The following is a 20,305-nucleotide window of genomic DNA, read 5'->3' on the forward strand; positions in this document are numbered from 1 at the left end:
GTTTCTATTGTACCACAGTTCTTTAATGTTCTGACCCAGTTTCCCTAATTATCCTGTTAGTTACTCTGCCTGAGGTTATAACCATTCCCTCTTAATGTTTGATGGGATAAAGGTCTTATATCTTAAATATCTGGCTGTAATCATCCCCTCTTAATGTTTGATGGGATAAAGGTCTTATATCTTAAATATCAGGCTATAATCATTCCCTCTTAATGTTTGATGGGATAAAGGTCTTATATCTTAAATATCAGGCTATAATCATTCCCTCTTAATGTTTGATGGGATAAAGGTCTTATATCTTAAATATCTGGCTGTAATCATCCCCTCTTAATGTTTGATGGGATAAAGGTCTTATATCTTAAATATCAGGCTATAATCATTCCCTCTTAATGTTTGATGGGATAAAGATCTTATATCTTAAATATCTGGCTGTAATCATCCCCTCTTAATGTTTGATGGGATAAAGGTCTTATATCTTAAATATCAGGCTATAATCATTCCCTCTTAATGTTTGATGGGATAAAGATCTTTAACCTTTTTAGATGTCATTAGAATATCTGGAGCCTCTCCTGAACCTCTCTCCATAATGTCAACCTTAGTGCCTTCCCCCATTAAGTCATCCCCATCCAGGCACCTCCCCCATTATGTCATTGTTCTTGTTGCCCTATTAGTATCTGGCCTGTGGCAGAGCTTCCTCTTGGTCTGATCAGCCACAGCAAGACAATGTAACATAGTGGAGCCATTTTGGTCCTCTCCCAGAACAGACAACTAGCAGTGAAAGTGCCTAGAGCAAAGGAGATGGAGTTTCATTGTTAAACCAGAGCTTTGCAAAGATCTTTAAAGATCTAGTGTGTCCAACAAATCTTAGTGCAGATTTAAAATTTAATAACTTAAGAAGTATGAATGCTATAAACCTACTAAAAAACTAAAAGGTCATTTAAAATGTAAAATATTTATGTTTCTTATTAAAATCGAACATTGCACGGTCTAATACTATGCATCATTTTAGTTGTATTTCCAATTTTGTATTAACTTTTTGCAACTTTTTGTATTAATTTTTCAACGTTTTTTCCTGTTACTGAATGGATTAAATTTATAATTTTATCTTTATGATCATCGGGATGAGGTTTTGATGCATGAGTTTTTTTTTCAATCTTTAATTTAACAAAATTTTGAGTTCCAAATTCTCTCCCTCCCATCCCTCTCTCACCCATTGAGAAGACAAGTAATATTTCAATTATACATAAAAGTCCTGCAAAACCTATTTCCCTATTAGCCATTTTAAAGGAGTTTTGCCATGGCCTCTCAAGAAAAAAAAGTTGGTGAAGCAATTACTAGTCTAACAGGATTAAAGAGAAACTGTCCAACATACAAAGTGAGAGTGGATTCCTATTTTGTTAAAATAAAAATTCACAGAACCAAATAAGTATGAAAGAAATTTACATGACTAAACTCTCATAAGCACGCTAAGGAGTCTGGGCCCGGGTAGGTCAGTTTCCTCCCAGGTCAGTTTCGGAGTTCGGCTCCGCCCACGTCTTCCTCTTAGCCTATCCTCCTCCGTCCCACCCAGCTGCGCGCTCCCGATTAGGGGCGGGGCTTTTGCTTTTTCTCCTCCTTCCTCCCAGCCAGCAGCCTTAGACTGAGAGCCTTCCGAGGCTTGGCCGACGAGCGCCGAGCAGTCGATTGCTAACGCTCTTAGTAGTTTAATTACTCTCTGCCTCGCCTGGCGGCTTGCTCTTCGCGCAGCTGTGTAAGTGGAACGCCGGCCTCTACGTGCGCGCGGGCGGCTCTGTTGCGGCTGAGGCTGCATCGGAGCCGGCGCGGGAGCGGGGAGGTGTGGGGGCTGCTGCTCGGCTCTTCTCTCCACACATCCTCCCTTACTCTCCAAGTCTTTCCTATGGGGTGATGGATGAAGGCAGGAACCTTTCGTTCCCCGTAGTGCCTCGCTCCGCCCCGCCCCTTTCTGTCACCATGTGACGGCGGCCGGCCCCTCGCAGCCTTTGCTGTGCTCCTTGCGGGCTGGAGGAGGGAGCCGCACATGGGCCGGAGTACTAGGGGGCTATACTGGAGATGGAAGTACACGCCCCGGGCCTTCAGGACTCCCACCTGCGTCCCCCTCAGGGCTTTTCCGTGCCAATGAGCCAAAATAAGTCTAACGCGGGGATTTCGTTTTGTTTTATGTTTTAAAGGCAGAAGTCACAATCTGACATGGAGCACACCCCGCTGGAATGCCTGCTTCCCACTGGTACTGTGCTTGTTTCCCTCTTACGGTGTCACTGACTGGTCCCCTGTACGGGGGTAGGGAGCGCGCCGGAGCTGTGGAGGGCGGATGTGTCCCTGCCCCTGACTGCGGGGGCCAGTGCTCAAAGCGAGTCCGAAAGCGCTCCCACCCAAGCACCTGCCTGGCCAGGGGTTCGCGTCCGGCACGCGGAAGCATTTCCCCGAGCTCGGGAACTCCGCGAGCTGCAGTCGCTGAATTTTGTGTTTAAAAATGTCACCCATGGGAGATGACGTTCTAAAAAACAGTAGAGATTGCTGATTAGCTTTTATCTTTTGAAAAAAGCGTTCGGCCCCGTTTTAAGGATGCCTCACTGGCAGCTTCAGTATCATTTATAATACATGAGAAAAATTCCATTGGCTGAATCCCTAGGCAAGAAATCTTATTTTATAAAACAAGCCAATACGCACTTTTCCGCAAGTAATTTTTATGGTTCCTTGCTCCTCATTCCAGAAAGCTGTTTGAAGTTTGGGACAGACTTACTTGCTTTTGTAAACCATTTCGGGCGCACAGCTGAGTTGTTTCTGAAAATTAAGATGGCTCACTTTGTAATGCTAAAAATTGTCAGGCGTTACCAGCTCTCCATGGGACCGAGATTACCCTTCTAACCAGCTTCATTCTCCTCAGTATGCGCCATTAACAAGCATTTAAACATACATATTTGTAACCATCTATTTACCTTGATTTGAAGTAGCTGGTGGACTAATCTTAGTAAACTAAGTAAATCACATCTCCTGCCAAAATTCTCCTGAGGCTTTTTTTCCTTCCAAGTAGGAATTGGTATTTACTGCTTAATGAATGCTAATTTTTGCTTATCAATCTATTGGCTTTTCTAGTATCTTTGTTACTCACTTTTTATTTCCTTATTTACACAAATCTACATATTTTTCTAGAATTTTTAAAAACTTTACATTCCATCTTTTTTTTTTTTTTCCAAGTAAATTGAATCCTGGTAATGTTTTAGTGATCAAAAGTCCTTGATCAGAATTTCTTTGAATATTTTCATCCAGTCTGTGATTTTACAAGGAGTAATTGAGCTTTGGTCAATTTCTCCAGATTCAAGCCTGTTTTCGGTTTGTCTGGGAGGGTGTATTACTTAATTTTAGGTAGAAAAGTTTCCCTTAACATTACAATATGAGTTTCTCCTTATATCATTTCCAATTGCGTTTTTCTAGAGGCAGATTGAAATTTTTAAATTTTGGATTTTTAGTTTTGGGCCTGAAATAAACTGCCTATTTCCTTCTTTCCTTCTTTCCTTTTCTTTCTTTTTCTTTTTTGACTTTTTTTTTTAATTATAGCCTTTTACATACAAAACATATGCATGGGTAATTTTTCAACACTGACCCTTACAAAAACTTTCAACTTTTCCCTTCCTTCCCTCCACCCTTTCCCTAGATGGCAGGTAGTCCCATACATGTTAGATATATTAAATACAATATATGTATGCATATCTATACAGTTATCTTGTTGCGCAAGAAAGATTGGATTTTGAAAGAAGATAAAAATAACGAGAAAGAAAAAACAAAAATGCAAGAAAACAATAACAGAAAGAGTGGAAATGCTATGTTGTAGTCCATACTCATTTCCCAGTGTTCTTTCTCTGGGTGTAGTTGGTTCTGTTCATTACAGATCAATTGGAACGGATTTAGATCCTCTCATTGTTGAAGAGAGCCACTTGTCCATCAGAATTGATCATCATGTAGTATTGTTGATGTATAATGATCTCCTGTTTCTGCTCATTTCACCTAGCATGAGTTCATGTAGGTCTCTCCAAGCCTTGGTATTCATCCTGTTGGTCATTTCTTATAGAACAATAATATTCCATAGCATTCACATACTACAATGTATTCAGCCATTCTCCAATTAATGGGCATCCCTTCAAATTTCAATTTTAGAAACCCTAAAAAAAAAAAAAAGAATTGAAAGCTGCAAGGGACCTTAGAGATCAGTTAGATGAACCTTTTTGTTTTACAAGTAAACAAGCTGTCTTACTTAGAGTCATGAGAGGAAGATACTTTCTATAATTTAAAGAGCTATGATTTCAATGTGGTTTACACATATTGGGTTTAGAATTTCCTTATCCTATCTGGAGTAGTACTTACTGACACACTTAGAGCTCCTGAGGGAGGTTGTAGAAATTGTTTTTTCTCACCAAATCTTTGACTTGAAACCATAACCTTAACTTGGGACATGGAATTCTGGACTACTGTCCTAGTTTCTATTACAGTTCAAGCATTTATTGAATGAGAAAGTATATATAACCTCAGGCCTTGCTATCTTTGTTCTACCACCAATTTGTTCTCTTCTGTCCTCTTTTTTGACCTTACCAACAACATAATTTTTTTTTTTTTGTCTTATCTCCAAAGGAATAGATGGGACTGTCCCTTCTCCCCTCCTTTTTTTTAGTTTTGTTAATTTGTTAATCCTATTGATAGCTATTAGGAAACAAGGGTAACAAAATAACAAAACATTTTGGAAGTTACAAAGTACTAGTTTTCTTAAAAGTTTTTAGTACTAGGAATCTTGTGTTACTTTTTGGGATCTGAATAGATAACGATCTTTCTTAGCTTTTTTTTATTGATTTACATTTCTTTTTTTTTTTGTTTTTTTGTTTTTAAAATAAAACCTGACATAGCCCTTTCTCCCCTTTCACTGGGCTGGTGCTCTTTGCTTTTTATCATTTTAGTAATCACCTTTCTCATCCCAATATCCATCAAAAGGATGGAGCTTTGGGGATTTTAAAGAATCCATATGCTAGTGATTGTTGGTCTGCTTGTTTGAGACAGACTTTCAGAGTTATTTACTTTTAAGTGAAAAAAAAAAGCCTCTAGATTGATATTTTGATTTAACTTTATGTGGGAAAGACACCTTTAGGTCAGTCCCTGGTTGAAAGTTAGTGGATTAAACTTTACCTTGAAAGTCTATTCCTACCAGAGAGACTCAGCTTTGATTTTTATCTCTTCTGTGAGTTTAGTTTTATTGTCATGGCTTAGTTTATCTACTAACTCTTTTACTCAAATCTCTGGTTTGAAGTGGACATTTTTGAATTCCTGCTTTCTTTCTCAGTTTAGTTATCAGGAAAAGTCTGGTAAACCAATATAGTTATTCCTTTTCTCCTAGAGATACTAGTAACTTAACAAAGAGCAAACTGAGGCAGAACAATGCAGTTCTGTAATATGTTACTTTTTTTTTCAAAAGACAAAGTAACATCATTCACTCATATTAACAGTGTATGGGAGACGAAGAGACAAATGGAGAAGTCAAGCAATAATTCAGCAGTGTATGGATTATGAAGTGATCAATTTAATCAGTTAATATAATATGCATCTCTTTGCTCAAAACTGTATAGGGATATAGAGAAGTAGGAAGCCTGCTTCTGGTCATCAAAGAATGTATCCATTTTAGGAAATAATACATATTAACAAACAATAGTGTTATATAAATATATATTTATATATATATATTTAATGGTGTTATATATACAAGACAGTATATTTAAATGCTACATTATATGTCATGGAACTTATCAGCTTTACTAGTTGAGAAAAGTGGGTTTTATTGAATATAGAAAGGATCACAGAAAAATTCTTGAAGGATTTGATTGGTACTTAAAGATTGGGTAGGATTTATATGGAAGAAAGGGAAAAGAGGTTTATAAGAAAAAAGTACAAAAAATAATAACAGCTATCATTAAGTGAATTCTATGCATTATCTGAACCTGATATTTTGTAGTGGAGAATGGTTTTCCTCCCCTTTTATCCTAGAGTAGAGGGGTGAGTTGGAATTGTGGAATTGTGGGAAATAAGGTTAAATAAGTAGGATAGGGCTTAAAAGAAGCCTGGAAAGCCAGACTGACATGTTTTAATTAGTTATGGTGGGAAATAGAAACAGTATTATATGATGAACATAAGTGCTGGATTTGAGTCAGAGTCTGAGTTCAAATCCTAGTTCAACTGCTTATTACTAGTATGAGTCATCTCTCTAGTCTCTGTTCCTCATCTGCAAATGAAGAGTTAGAATATACTCTAGGATTTTTTTTTCAGATTTACATTTATCTTCCTATAAATGGAAGAATAATTGTACTTTAGTGTAGATGGAATGAGCCTACTGTATTCCAGGCTTTTTTTTTGGACAATTCTTATTATTTCTTCCAATAATCCTGGTAAGTAGGTGCTATAATTATCTTCATTTCAAGCGAGGAAAGTAGGAAAGTAAAGGGTAAAAACATCACTAAGCAAAAAATATAATGACTCCTTTTTAAAAAATTGCCAAATATTTGTCTATTTGTTTACTACATGTAGTCCATGATGCCCTCTGACTAGAGATCCTACAATTAGAAGGTCAAGCCAAACAAAAGCTTAAGTACTTCTGAGTGAATGAATGAAAAACTATTAAGTGCTCACTATATGTAAGCTATGCTAAGTGTTGAGGCTTCAGATAGAAAAGTGAGGCAATCAAACTGGGTGAAACAGTACACAGAAGAAGATTTAGCTGTAGAGTCCCTAGGCAGGTAACAGTGCCCAAGGGTCTAGGGAGACCTTGCAAGTCAGATGGTAGTGCTTGGGATTCTGCACGCGTGGTTATTCTTTATCTTACCAGAAAATCTTACCAGAAGGATTGTAGTTTTTAGTCTTTTAATAGGAGCTTTGGCTACAACTAGGATGGCTTTTGGCTACAACTTCATGGGGGCTGGGTTAGTGGGTAGAGTTCCAAGTTGGCTCTTTTATCTACAAGTTGGATTACAGCTTGAGCTGGTTAGCCCTACTTGAATTGAATGTGTTTCTTTAATGTCTATGTCTCTGTATTGTCTTTAAAATCTATTTAACCAATAGGGTTGGTATCTTTTAGCTCAGGACTGAACCAACCCCTAGATAAACTACTTTATCTGATTCCCTGGGCAGATAAATCTCTCACTGAGTTAGAGTTGATGGAGATTTTCTCTTTCAAGGAGTTTTAGTTTCAGGGTTCCTTCTTCAGTATGATTATTGTTCATCTATTAGATGAGCAGGAATGTTGAGGGAGACAGACAGACCCCTCTACCTCTGCTTGTCACTACCTGGTGCCTCTTGGGATCTGGATAATCTGGGCAGGGTTAGAGGGAAAGAAAACAGTAAGCTTTATTAATCAATTTATACCTTAGTGTGACTAGAATGTAGAAAAAAAAATGGAGGTAAAAATTACTGTTGATTGTGAAGGGCAATATACTCTGTACCAATGCTATGGTGTTCTTATAGAATGCTTGGGTTGAAATATTGCCCTTATAGGGGAAAAAAATGCAACAATAGGCATGGATTATAAATCATGTGACTAGAAGAGTGACATTGACCTAGAAAAGTTTTATAGGAAGGCCAGTCCAGGTTGAATACAAAAATTTAATTTCTTTAGGTTCTCATGATTTAGAGGGTTTTCCTCCCTTTTACATACTAAATTCTCACATTTTATACCAAGGAATGCAACTTTACAGCTCTTTTAAAGCTTTATCTTCTGACCTTCCATCTTAATTATCCCATTTCATACCTCAATACTACTTCCCCTCTATACCTTCCTCTTCTTCCTCCCTCTTCTACCCCCATGCATTTTTTTTTTTTAAACTAGAGATCCTTATGTGTTTTTGTTATTTGGTTGCTGCTGTGTAGTCTTGGTGGTACAGGACTTTTTGTTGTGATCTCTCCCTCCTCCACTTTACTGTTTTTATTTTTGATCTGAGTCTTTCTGAGGGTTTTGCCCTTTAGATAAGTTTTAGATTTTTTTTCTTTAAAAACAAAAATCACTTCTTAGTTTTCATCCCAATACACAGAAAAATCTTATTTGTAGCAACTGGGTTGACTAGTGGAGAGATTAAGGAAAACCTCAGTTTGGATTCCTTTTCAGATATTTCCTAGTTACTTGCTCCTGGAAAAGTCTCTTAACATATGAGTATCTGTATCTGTATAAATATATAATAATATCATCTAATTCCCAGAACTGTTGTAAGCATCAGCTGAGATTACACTTAGGACAGTGCCTGGCACATGATAGTTGCTTAATAAATGTTTCTTTCCTTTCAACAAAGAAGAATAATTAAGAAAAACTGATTAACCAAAATAGGGTATATGGCATTCTACATTGTAATCTACCACCTCTCGAGAAGGAGGAAGAATTCTTCATTATCAGTTTTCTAGAATCAAGATTGGCTTTCATGGATCTGAAATCTAATGTCTTTTAGTGTTTTGTTTTTTTTTTTTTTTTAATGTGATTGTGACCAGTGTGGATCTTGATGCTGTTTTTTTTTCCTCTCTGTATGAGGTCACAAAAGACTCTATTTTATGTGATATTTATTTTGTGAAATTTTTTATATTTTGCTACTACAGCAAGCCTATTGGTTTAATTCTAATGGAATGTATTGGTATTGAGTGGAACTCAGAAGCAGAAACATGTGTTAACCATCTATGTTGCTAAGTGTTAATTGATAACTTGTAAACATGATTCATTTCTTGGGATTAACTCTGGATTCTTTCAAAACAAAGCATGAAAGAAGAGTTTGGACATTCTTGTAGAAGTCAGAGTACAGTCAATGAAAAAATTAGAGTTATACTGCTTTTGGTCAAAGGTTGTTGGGGAGGCTTGTAGAGCAAATAGTCTTATGATAGGATCTTTACAAGGGTGAAAAGATTAAAACAGCAAAGAGTGGATTTCTGAATATAATAATAGGGAACTAAGAATTAAATTCACAAAAGAAATACTTGATCCAATTTATCATCATTGTCTTTTAACTATAGTGTCTAAATTATTTTAATTTGATTTTTGTTGTTGTTGTTGTTTTTATTAAATGGTTAGTGCAATATTTAACTTGCCAATGTTACACAGTGTTACTTAGCCTTTTCCTAGGAATTTCTAGAGTGAATATTACCTTCAAAAATCTTACTGTCTACCTATGCTAAACTAAAAGATCAACATCCTTGTTCTGTGTGAGTAATGCCAACAGATTATTTTCCTTAGAATTGTAGTTTGCAAGTTAAAACTCAGGGGCAGGAACTTTATTCTTCTATATAATCCCCCCTTATCATTTATCACTAGACCTTATACATTATATGCACTTGAATAGGTACTTTTAAATTTGAATTTCTGCTACATTCAAGAAAGTTATTGGGCAATAGTTGCCCCAATCCTGTTAAGTTTTGAGAAGAAAAAATAAATAGACTAATAAGAGAGGAAAGAGGGTATGAGGAAGCCTATGTTGTTTACCTGTATAAACAATTTATGAATAATTGATACTCAGCCCTCTCATTAGGCCATTATTCAAATATTTTGAAGGCAATATATCTTTTCTTAGTTTCTTAACTGAGAGATCCAATAAAGTCTTTAATTATTCTTGTGATAATTGAGACCTATTATTACACTTATTAAAAAGTCTGTACTATTTTAAAAACTGGGCTATAAGCCTAAAAGAAATCTCCAAAGATTTGTGATTTTGTCAGTTCCCTACAAGCCTTATCATAACTGAAGGTCAAACTTTGTTTTTATTAATGCTTTGGCTGCTTATTCCTTTTTTCTGCTTCAAAATATATTGTTATTAAATGGATTCATCTCAGCATGAGAAGGTACCTCAGCTATCTAATCTTACTCTAAGTTCTTCTATATTTTGGAAACTCATCTAGCCTTTCCTTAAAATAAGTCTTTCATTACTGGAGAAAATTATTGGCCTCAACTCCAAGGTTGCCTGTTCTATTTTTAGTGTCAGAATGTTAGCACCCTGTGGCTAGGAGCTGTTTTAATTTTGTCTTTCTATTCCAGAATTCACCATAATGTTCTTTCTTGCTAGTATTCAATAAATTTGCTGATTCATTGTTTTTCACAGCTTTTGTGTTCTGAAGTGTTTATATAGAAAAGTCTTCATATTGAGAAATCTCTTCCCTATACTTTCTACTATTGACTGAAGTTTGTTTTCCATGTCTCTGCAGAACAAAAATATTGAATTAATATTGAAATATATGAAGACAGAAATCATGATCACTTTCCTGTCCCCACTCCTTCCTTCTCCAGCTTAAGCAATTTTTTATAGCAGTTCTTTTAAATTATATACGTTTATAATACTCATACTGGCCTAGTCTACCTTGTGGATATATTATAACTTTTCAGTTTTTCTTAAAATCTGCTGCTTAGAGTAAGAAAAGTTATTTCATTGTATTCTGATCTGAACAGAGTATGCTAGACAATCACCTCCTTCATTTTGGCTCCTAAAACTTTTGTTAATTTAAAATCTTAATAATTGCCTTGATTGTGACACACTACGTTATTGATTCATATTAAATGTGTATTCTACCAAAACACTTTCTTTTTTTTTTTTCCCCTGAGGCTGGGGTTAAGTGACTTGCCCAGGGTCACATATCTAGGAAGTGTTAAGTGTCTGAAAGCAGATTTGAACTCAGGTCCTCCTGAATTCAGGGCTGGTGCTCTATCCACTATGCCACCTGGCTGCCTCCAAAACACTTTCTTAAGTCAAATCTGGCCTGTGTTGGCCCATGTATATCTAAGATCCGGAGTGAATTTTATGTGTTTGTATTTTTACACGAATTAAAAGCAAATTAGAAAACAATACCCATTTTCCCATCTGAAAGAAGGAACACCTTTATATGTGTTCTAGGGAGCACTTTGAAATAGCTTGTGCTGTCTCATCTGGTTGAGCCCAAAAATGGAGCCTGTGGTGTGGATAATGTTTTGAACGGGCTGGGGAGTGGTGGGATCGAAACCACATGGTCAAAAATTTAAAAAAAAAAAGTATCTTTTTTTTTTCTTTGATCTTATCAAAAGCCAATTAACATTCTGCATGCATTGAACAGAAAAAGAACATTGTGTATGAAACCACTAATCTCGCTTTATCTTTGGCTTTTTCTTTTTCTTTTTTTTTTCTCTCTGTTGGGGTATTTAGTGATTTCATTGTTTTATTTTTAAGACTCCCATATTGGTTGTCATGATTGCCAAGGGAGCTTTGACCTGATATTTTCTGACCTGGACTGCCTAGTTTTTCTTAGAAAGCTGATTCCCCCATGCCTTTTCTGAGTGCTTATGATACTGGTACTGGTCTTGGTCTGGACACTTGATTGACATGGCCTACTGATGATACTCAGAACTCCTGCAATCAAATCATTCACCAGCCTCAGCATCCATAATCATTGGCATTACTAGCCTTGTCAGTTGCTACTCCTTATAGTGGATTGGTTTTTTTAAGTTCTTTGAAATTTAATTTCTATTATAGACTTCCATTGATATCTCTTTAGATGTGTCAGCCTCTCAGTGAGAGATGTGAGCAGTCTTTAAAACTGAAGTGGTGACAGTTAGATGGACCCAAGATATGTTATAGGACTTTGATTGAAAGTAAGTCCCACACTGAAACAGCAACCAAACTATTAAATAGGTTTAATCAGCTCATTTATTCCATATTCTCTTCTCTTTTTTCCCTCCCATCTTTGTCTTTCCTCTTAATCCTGAACCAACTGACATGCCCTAAAGATTCCAGGCATTTCTCACTGAAACTGTCTCTAAATTTGCTGACTTTGAATGAGTAATAGCAGAAGAAGATTGTTTAGGATCTTGGGAATCAATTAGGATGTTTTCATGTTGTTTCATAAACCATTGGAAAAGTACAGGTGTATAAAATAGTCCAAATAGCATTACCTAATATTTGAATTGACCATAGCATGTTTGGAATGCATCTTCTATTTATTTCCCTTAGTTAGCGCAAAGATAGTCTCATTACAGCGCAGTGTCCCTGTAAATGAATTTACAGGCCCGAAAACCTAGATTGATAAATAAAAGGTTTATTGTAGGAATTTGGAAGTAAAGTTAAAGCTAGAAAGATGCCAGGGCCAAAGGTGGTCGCTGGGTGGGCAGGAACCCTTACATGGCAGGAAGAATACCATGTTTGGGGGGAAGGGCTCCTGCAAAGTGAGAGCTCCAGCTTGGTTCTTTTATACCTAAAAGGGACTTGTGGACGCTGCCCATTCTTGGCGGGCTTTTCAAATAAGGAAGAAACCGTTTGTGGGGGGTTAGAGAAACCTGAGCAGATAGTGGGGGCTGAAAAACCCAGGCCATCTCAGATCCGTTGGGGGCTGGGCGGGGATATTCAAAAGGGTACTTTTTGACCAGAATTTGTGAATCGAAGGTCAGCCATGGGGGTTGGGAAATCAGAAAGGAAATCTTAAAGGGACCTCACCCCCATCAGATCTAGGAAAGACTAGCCCTCTCAGTTCTAGGAACTGGTTTAGCTAGCCTAGCCCGTTAGGCAGCAGGAATAGAGTGCCTCAGCAGTAGGTGGAGAAGTATGCATGAATTATCTGAGAAGGCTGTACTCCTGAAATTCTTATAGCAATGATTTCTTGGTTTTGGTTAATTAAAATACCTGGCTGAAAGGGTTTAGGGCATTACATATGAATTAGTAAGTAGTGCATTATTAAGACCAATAGAATGAATGAATTAGTGATTTAAAAGGCCTTTATTAAGTGCTTACTATGTGCCAGTTCTTATGCTAAATGCTAGGGATACATGTACAAAAGCTAGACAGTTCCTGCCATCGAGGGCATTATTATGTAATAGAAGAGACCATTCTTTTGGGGAATAATGACTAGAACAGAATGTTTGGGGGAGGCATAAGGTAAAGGAATAGACATACCACATACTGTGCCTAAGAGCTTTACAAATAATATTTCATCACAATAACCAACCAAGGAAGATGCTGTTATAATTTTTGGTTGAGGAAACAGGCAAACAGAAATTACCTTGACTTGCTCAGTTTCACAAATCTAATAAGGCCCTGAGATTGGAATTGAATGTTGATGCTAGATCCAGCACTCTTCCCACTATTCCAGCTTATTACCTCAGAGATGCTGAGTGGAATAATCTGACAATCAATTAACAATGTCCTTTTGAAAAACTATGGTAATGTTTATTTGATTGATTTCAAAACCAGAGATAGAAACACAAAATTGGTTCTTATTTTAGTAGGGACTAAAAGAACATAGTTAAGTCTTTCAGCTCTCAGTCATAGTGAGGTCTGACCATCCCTACATCCATGTCAGAATTCCAAAGCTTTACCTAGACATAGTCTCTGGGAGTCTGTTCTGAGAGTATGGTAGCAACAGTGGATGTAGGCCAGAAGATGGCTGCAGGGGGAAAGAATATGGTAAGTCTTTGGCTAGATAGAATGGGACCATACACAAGTTTCATCTTGCCCTTTAAACCAGACAACAAATCCAATCAGCAGATTGAATCACTGATCATCCTCTGAGCATTGTGGACTTCTTAACATCTAATAGTATGCTGCTGTTGACTGATATCTACTATGCTGCATCAAACATGGTTATAAGTGGAGGTAAAGATTTGGTCTGAATCAACACTCCTGCAGAGTTTGACATCTCTGCTCAAGCAAAAATATCTTGAATAAGAAGTAGCAGCTTTTTTTTTTTTTGTCGGCATGGGCTAATTTCAGGGAGAGGGAGGAAGCTATATAAGGTTATTAAATAAACTCACCAAGTGTTAAACTGCAAAATTATTGTACGTTTTTATTTGATTTTGAATTTGCCCTCTTTTTCCTACTTGCCAAGAACTGTGTTAAGCATTAGGAATACACATACAAGCAAAAAGGAAAAAAAAAATACCTGACGTAAAGGAGCTTACATTCTAATGGGAGAAAATAGTACATTAAAAGGAGCTGAAAGAGAAGTTAGGGGCAGATAGCTAGAATAATGTTGTGAAGTGTAAAGAGTCAGAAATATGGCTGGGAGGGGAATGAATCATGATCACCCTGAACCCATCCCCCAGAGAGTTTTTAGAGATGTGGTGAGTTTTTAGAGATGTGGAGTGAAACTCCACAATTTTACAAATAGTTAAACAGCTCTAGAGAAATTGAGTGATTTTCCCAGTATCAATTATTGATAAGGTTTAAACTTGAACTCAGATCTCATGATTCCTTTTTCAGTTTTTTGTACTATATCAACTTGACATAGTAATCTCCAGATGTGCTTCCTCATCTTACATAGAAATAAAATGTTAATAATTCCTGCCTTATGTATTTCATAGAGGTGAAGATATAATGATATCTTGTGGAGACATAATGAGTGAAGGTATTTTACAGAATGAATAGTGTTATAAAAATGCAGACTGTGATTATTACTTATGCTGTATTTGATTAATGTGAATTTTGGGGTAGTTTCTTACTAGTAGTATTCTAATGTTCTTACAATTAATCAGTTTCTGCTGAGTTTTCAAAAGAGATTTGCTTCAACAAATTTATTCATTATGTTGAGGGCGGTAGCCCTTTGATATTCCATGTTTGATCTACAACTTCCTTTGGGACTTGGACCTTTGATACAAGAACTGGTCAAACTAGTTTGGGCTATCTGAGCTGGTTGGAGTTTTACAGCCCCCATTCTAATCTGCTCAGATAGACCAAATGACATCAGGAAATTCCTTTTTGAGAAGAGTCTTCTGTCTGTCCCCAAAAGATAACAAGAGAATCCTTATCTTATTTACATCACTCTCAGGAACCTCCTTACATCACTGCATCTGAATGATTGTGCTCTTGTATAAAAGAGACAACTCAAAAATCTATTCTTTGTAAAAATGGCCTTGTACCATGCAGCCATTTTGCCCACCGACTCTCCGGTGTTTCCATTCTAATCAATAAAGACTATGTTTCCATACAGCATTAAGTAGCAAATTCCTTTGCTGCCGAACCCGCCATTGGTTACTTTGAGGAAGGAAGGAGAGAGAGAAAAGGAACTGACCCATCTCCGTTTAGACCTCAGTTTACTCCTCATCAATTCTATATAGTAAATGAGAGAAAATAGTTACTAAAAATGTTATAAGACTAACATTACTATTTGCTATTGAGAATTTTCTTTCATGACAACCTCAGTTCCATTATTTGTAGGTTTTTGATACCTCACAGTTACTGGCAAGAAACACAGCATTGTTCTGCTCAACGTTACTTTAATTCAGTTTGTCAAATTTCTAGAGACTTAAGTAATTTTCATAGCAAATATCTATTTAAGCTGATATATAACATCCAAAGCTCATAGAATACCCAAGGATATATACCAAAAGTCTTTGGCTTATAAATACCTGATTTATGAAAGATACTGGAATAGGAGGCTCTCAAGAATGAAACCATGATGATATAGGTGTGACTCATCAAAGTTAGGAAGCTTAGAGAGAGGTGGACAAAACTAAGCTTATATTTTATATGCAAGATATGAATGGGAGTGCTGGTGAATGAAATAAACGTAAAACTGGCACAATCCTATGGGTATAATATAGACTATCTAAACCTAAATTTGAGTTGGTTTTTGATAAATTGTAAGGACACAGGAAAACACTAAAATATTTGAGAGACAAAAGAAGGAATGGGAAATTTTAGAAGCAGAGAAATAGAAGAAATGAGAAGATGGAACTACATTTATTTTCCTTTCCTTGCGTTTTGACTTTTTATTCCCCTTTTCTCTTTTTTCCCCCCCTCTTTTCCCCTTTCCTTTTTTCCTTCTTTTTCCTTCTCTTCTCTTCTCCCCTCCTGCTCTTTTATCCCCTCCCCTAACCCCACTTCCCTATCCTCTTTCCTTTCTTCTTTCTCCCTCGAGGTCTCAGGAACAGCCAGAGTCAGGATAAGTAAAAGCCCTTGGTCTTAAGGGAGAGAAGTGAAGGAGACTGACAAGGCTTGTTTCTCCTTCTCCTTGTCCAGCCACAAAATGAAGTTCTCTGGCCTCTCTCACCCCACCCCCTAATCCTTAACTACTATGCTGTTAACCCCAAACAGTGAGCCAGCATTAACTGTGAGAAGAGCAATTCCAAACATATGCTAATAGAGTCAAAGTTTTTCCAGGTTTTTTCTTTTTTCCCTTAATAATTTTTTTCCCTTAATAATTTTTTCCCTTAATTTCATTTTCAATTATGTGAAAACAATTTTAACATTTTTTTCAAACTTAAAGTTTCAAATTCTTCCCTTCCTTGAGAAGCCAAAAGTTTGACATTGGTTTGATATTTATTGGTGTAGTCATCAAAACACATTTCCATGTAAGTCATTCTATGAAAGAAACAAATCAGGCAAAAAAAACCCCCAGAAATAAAGTAAAGAAAAAATATCCTTAATCTTCACTTAGGTTCTGCTAGTTGTTTCTCTAGAATAGTTCCTTTCATCATAAGTCCTATAGAATTGTCTTGGATCATTATATTTCTGAGAATAGCTACCTTATTATTAGGTCATCATACAATATTGTTATGTGTATGATGTTCTCCTAGTTCTGTTTTATTTTATTTTGCATCAGTTCATGTACGGCTTTCCATGTTTGTTTTTGAGAACATCCTGCACAGGATAATAAATATTTTATTTACTTCATTCTGAATTTAAGAAATAAAACATGCATTTCCATAACACAGAGAAACAGAGCATTGCATGTGAAGTTGCACCATCATGTACAACTTACTGTTCCTTTTAAATACAGAGGAAATTTATCATGTGCCTTTCTTTTTTCTCCATTTCCCCACCCCAAATTTTGAGATGCCTTCCATTACACACAAATGTGTATGTGTGTGAGTATATGTGCATGTGTATATATATATATATGGGTGTGCATGTGTGTGTGTGTATATATATAATATATATTCATGCATACACATGTGTGTCAGTTGTTGTTTTTTCTGGATTCAAACAGCATTTTCCTTCCTAAGATTTTTGTGGTCAGTTTGGGTATTTTTAATAGAATGATTTGGTTGGTCTTAAATCAATACCGCTGTTACTGTATCTCTTCATTATTTCGGGGAGGTCTGCTCATGCTTTGCTAAAACTCATTGAGCTCATATTTCCTTATAATGGAATAATATTTCATCATGAACACATAATACAATTTGTTTAGCTATTCCCCAAATGTTTATCATTTCTTAAAGCACAATAGTATTTCATCACAATCATAAACAACAATTTGTTCAACCATTACCCAATTAATGGACATCAATTCAATTTCCAATTCTTTGTCAGCACAAAGAGCTGCTGTAAATATTTATCAATAGAGGAATGGCTCTTATTTCTATGAATTTGGCTGAGTTTTCTAAATGCTTGAGAAATATTTTTATCAGAAACTCACTATAAATTTTTAAAATTTATATTTTAAATATCAAATATTTACACATTGCTTTGCAATATATTGCGAGAGAAAAATCAGCAAAAGTGAAAAACCAGGGAAAAGAAAAAAAAATAGAGAATAAAAGTGAACATTGCATGTGTTGATTTATATTCAGTCTCTATAATTCTTTTTCTGGATGCAGATGGATTTTCCGTCCAAAGTCTATTGGAATTGCTATTGATCACTGCACCACTGACAAGAACTAAGTCATAGTTGATCATTGCACATTCTTGCTCTTGTGTAAATGTATTCCTGGTTCTGCACTTTTGCTCGGTATCAGTTCATGTAAATCCAGGCCTTTCTAAAATCAACTTGTTCATCATTTTTAATAGAATAATAAATAATATTCCATTATCTTCACATCACAATTTACTCAGCCATTCCCCAATTGATGGGCATCTACTCATTTTCCAATTCTTTGGCACCACAAAAAGAACTGCTACAAATTATTTTTGCCCATGTGGTTCCTTTTTCCCTTATGATTTCCTTGGGATACAGACCCAGAAGTGGCACTGCTGGGTCAAAGGATATATACAGTTTGATAGCCCTTTGGGCATAGTTGCAGATTGCTGTCCAGAATGATTGGATCATTTTACAACTCCACCAAAAATGCATTAGTCTCCCAGTTTTCCCACATCCCCTCCAAAATTTATCATTATGTTTTCCTGCCATTTTAGTTAATCTGAGAGGTGTGAGGTGATACCTCAGAGTTGTTTTAATTTGCATTTCTCTAATAGTGATTTAGAGCATTTTTTCATGACTATAAATGGCTTTAATTTCATCATCTGAAAATTGTTTATATCCTTTGATCCTATAACATTTTTTGTTCACATGATGACTACCAACTATGTATTTTCCTCCATCCTATTTCCCCTCATTTAGAATTAGATAAGGAATATCTAAATGAAATTAGGCTTAATTGAGGTCTAGTGGCAGGTTTGGGGTACAGGGAGCCAAATAGAGCTCCCCTGCAACCCCTTTGGATTCAGCGCAAGGATATAGAGTTAAGTGAGGTCTGAATGAGACCTGAAAACCTAGATTGATAAAATGGGGTTTGGAAGTAAGGTTAAAAGGTAGAAAGACACCAGATCCAGGGCTGGTGCCGGTGGGCAGAAATCCTTGACATGGCCGGTGTAAGGATATCATGTTTGGGAGTTCTGCAAAGAGTGGACTCCAGTTTTGCCCCTTTTAGAATAGTAATCTGAAGGGGCTCTTGGGTAGAGTCCCAGGTTGGCCTCTGGTTTGACCTTCATCCAGGGTTAGAATTTGAATAGAATTCCTTGGGTTTTTAGATAAGGAGAAAGCTGTTTATGCTTGGGATGGGGGATGAGAAACCTGAGCAGATCATTAGAATGGGAGCTGGGAGAGCCCTGATATCTCCCATTGGAATTCTTGGGGGTTGGGAATCAGAAAGGAATCTTAATCCACATCACTTCCTTTCTATCAGCTCCCAACAAAGTCATTGTCTTTCTGCTTTCCTGTATGGCCAAATAAATTCCTACATGAGACAATTCTGATAAGAATAAGATTTATGTGCTCCCCTCACCACTTCCCCTATTTTCCCCTTTTCTATAAAATCTCAGATTTTTTTTTTCATTCAGATAATTTTTTTTTCATTTTACCTCTCTTTCCCTTCTCCCAGTACATTTGTTTTCTATCCCTCAATTTGAAAAAAAAAATCATCATAACATTCAATTCACACCTCTGCTTTCTATATATGTGTACTACTTCTAACTGTCCTAATAAGAAAGTTTTTAGGAGTTTTTTATATATATAATTTTCTCATGTAAAAATATAAACTGTTTAACCTTGTTGATTCCTTATGATTTCTGTTTACGGTTTTTGCTAATTTTGCATCTTGTATTTGAAAGTCAGATTTTTTATTCAGCTCTTTTCTTTTCTTCAGGAATGCCTAAAAGTCCTTTTATTGAATGTCAATTCCTTCTCCTCCCCCCAACCCCTCCAAGGATCATACTTAGTTTTGCTGGGTAGGTGCTTCTTGCTTCTTGGTCATAATTCTAGCACCTTTGCACTTTAGAATATCATATGCCAAGTCTTCTGATTTTTTTTTTAATGCAGAAGCTGCTAAATCTCATGTTATCCTAATTAACTCTATGGTATTTGAATTGTTTCTTTTTGTCTGCTTATAGTATTTTCTCTTTGATCTGGGAAGTCTTGAATTTTACTATAATATTCCTGGGAGTTTTCATTTTAGAAAACTTTCAGGAGATGATGGGTAGATTCTTTGAATTCTATTTTACCCTCTAGTTCTAGAATATCAGGGTAGTTTTCCTTAATAACTTCTTAAAAGATTATGCCTGGGCTCTGTTTTTGATTCATTACTTTCAAGTAGTCCAGTGATTTTAAAATCATCTCTCTAACATCTTTTTGTATTTGATGTTTATAGACAGATTATTTAATTATAGTCATAAACTATATAGGGAAAAATACTAATTCAGCTTTATAATGTTAAAATACTTAACTATAAATTCAGCTCCTTTGTGACTGTGGAAATAGCCTCATCTTTTGGCTGAGTTTCTTAGTAAAATAAGAGGCTTGACCTCGATGATATTTTACTTTCTTTTCAAACCTATCGTCATGTGATTCCAGTTCTTGTTCTACTGTGTTCTTTTGGCAGATGGATCACTGCAAAGTTTTTGAAGCACCCATGAGATACGAGAGCAAGATGGTAGTGACAGTTTAGGGATTAAATAGACAAAATGAAAAGTTTCTTGGAGACTTCGTGGAGAAGGGTTGGGAGAGGAGGCGTTATACAATTTTTATAGACAAATTTTTACATACAAAAAAACCTAAAAAGTGATAGAAGGGGGAAAGTAATAACTGGGAGAATTAAGAAAAGTCTCTTCTATGAAATCTT

At 36.2% G+C, this 20,305-nt stretch overlaps 1 protein-coding gene across 1 annotated transcript in view; it reads left to right on the forward strand.

Moving 5' to 3' along the window:
* The first annotated feature begins 1,612 nt into the window (after nucleotides 1–1,612).
* TPK1 (thiamin pyrophosphokinase 1) overlaps nucleotides 1,613–20,305 on the forward strand; it is a 431,745-nt gene continuing 413,052 nt past the window's right edge. Inside the window, exons 1-2 of the mRNA XM_074267641.1 lie at nucleotides 1,613–1,750; nucleotides 2,190–2,245. Of these exons, the coding sequence (XP_074123742.1) occupies nucleotides 2,209–2,245 (37 nt within the window). The 5' untranslated portion in view covers nucleotides 1,613–1,750; nucleotides 2,190–2,208. The remainder of the gene's footprint in view (nucleotides 1,751–2,189; nucleotides 2,246–20,305) is intronic.

The sequence above is a fragment of the Sminthopsis crassicaudata genome, chromosome 5, assembly GCF_048593235.1.
Source record: "Sminthopsis crassicaudata isolate SCR6 chromosome 5, ASM4859323v1, whole genome shotgun sequence".
Lineage (NCBI taxonomy): Eukaryota > Metazoa > Chordata > Mammalia > Dasyuromorphia > Dasyuridae > Sminthopsis > Sminthopsis crassicaudata.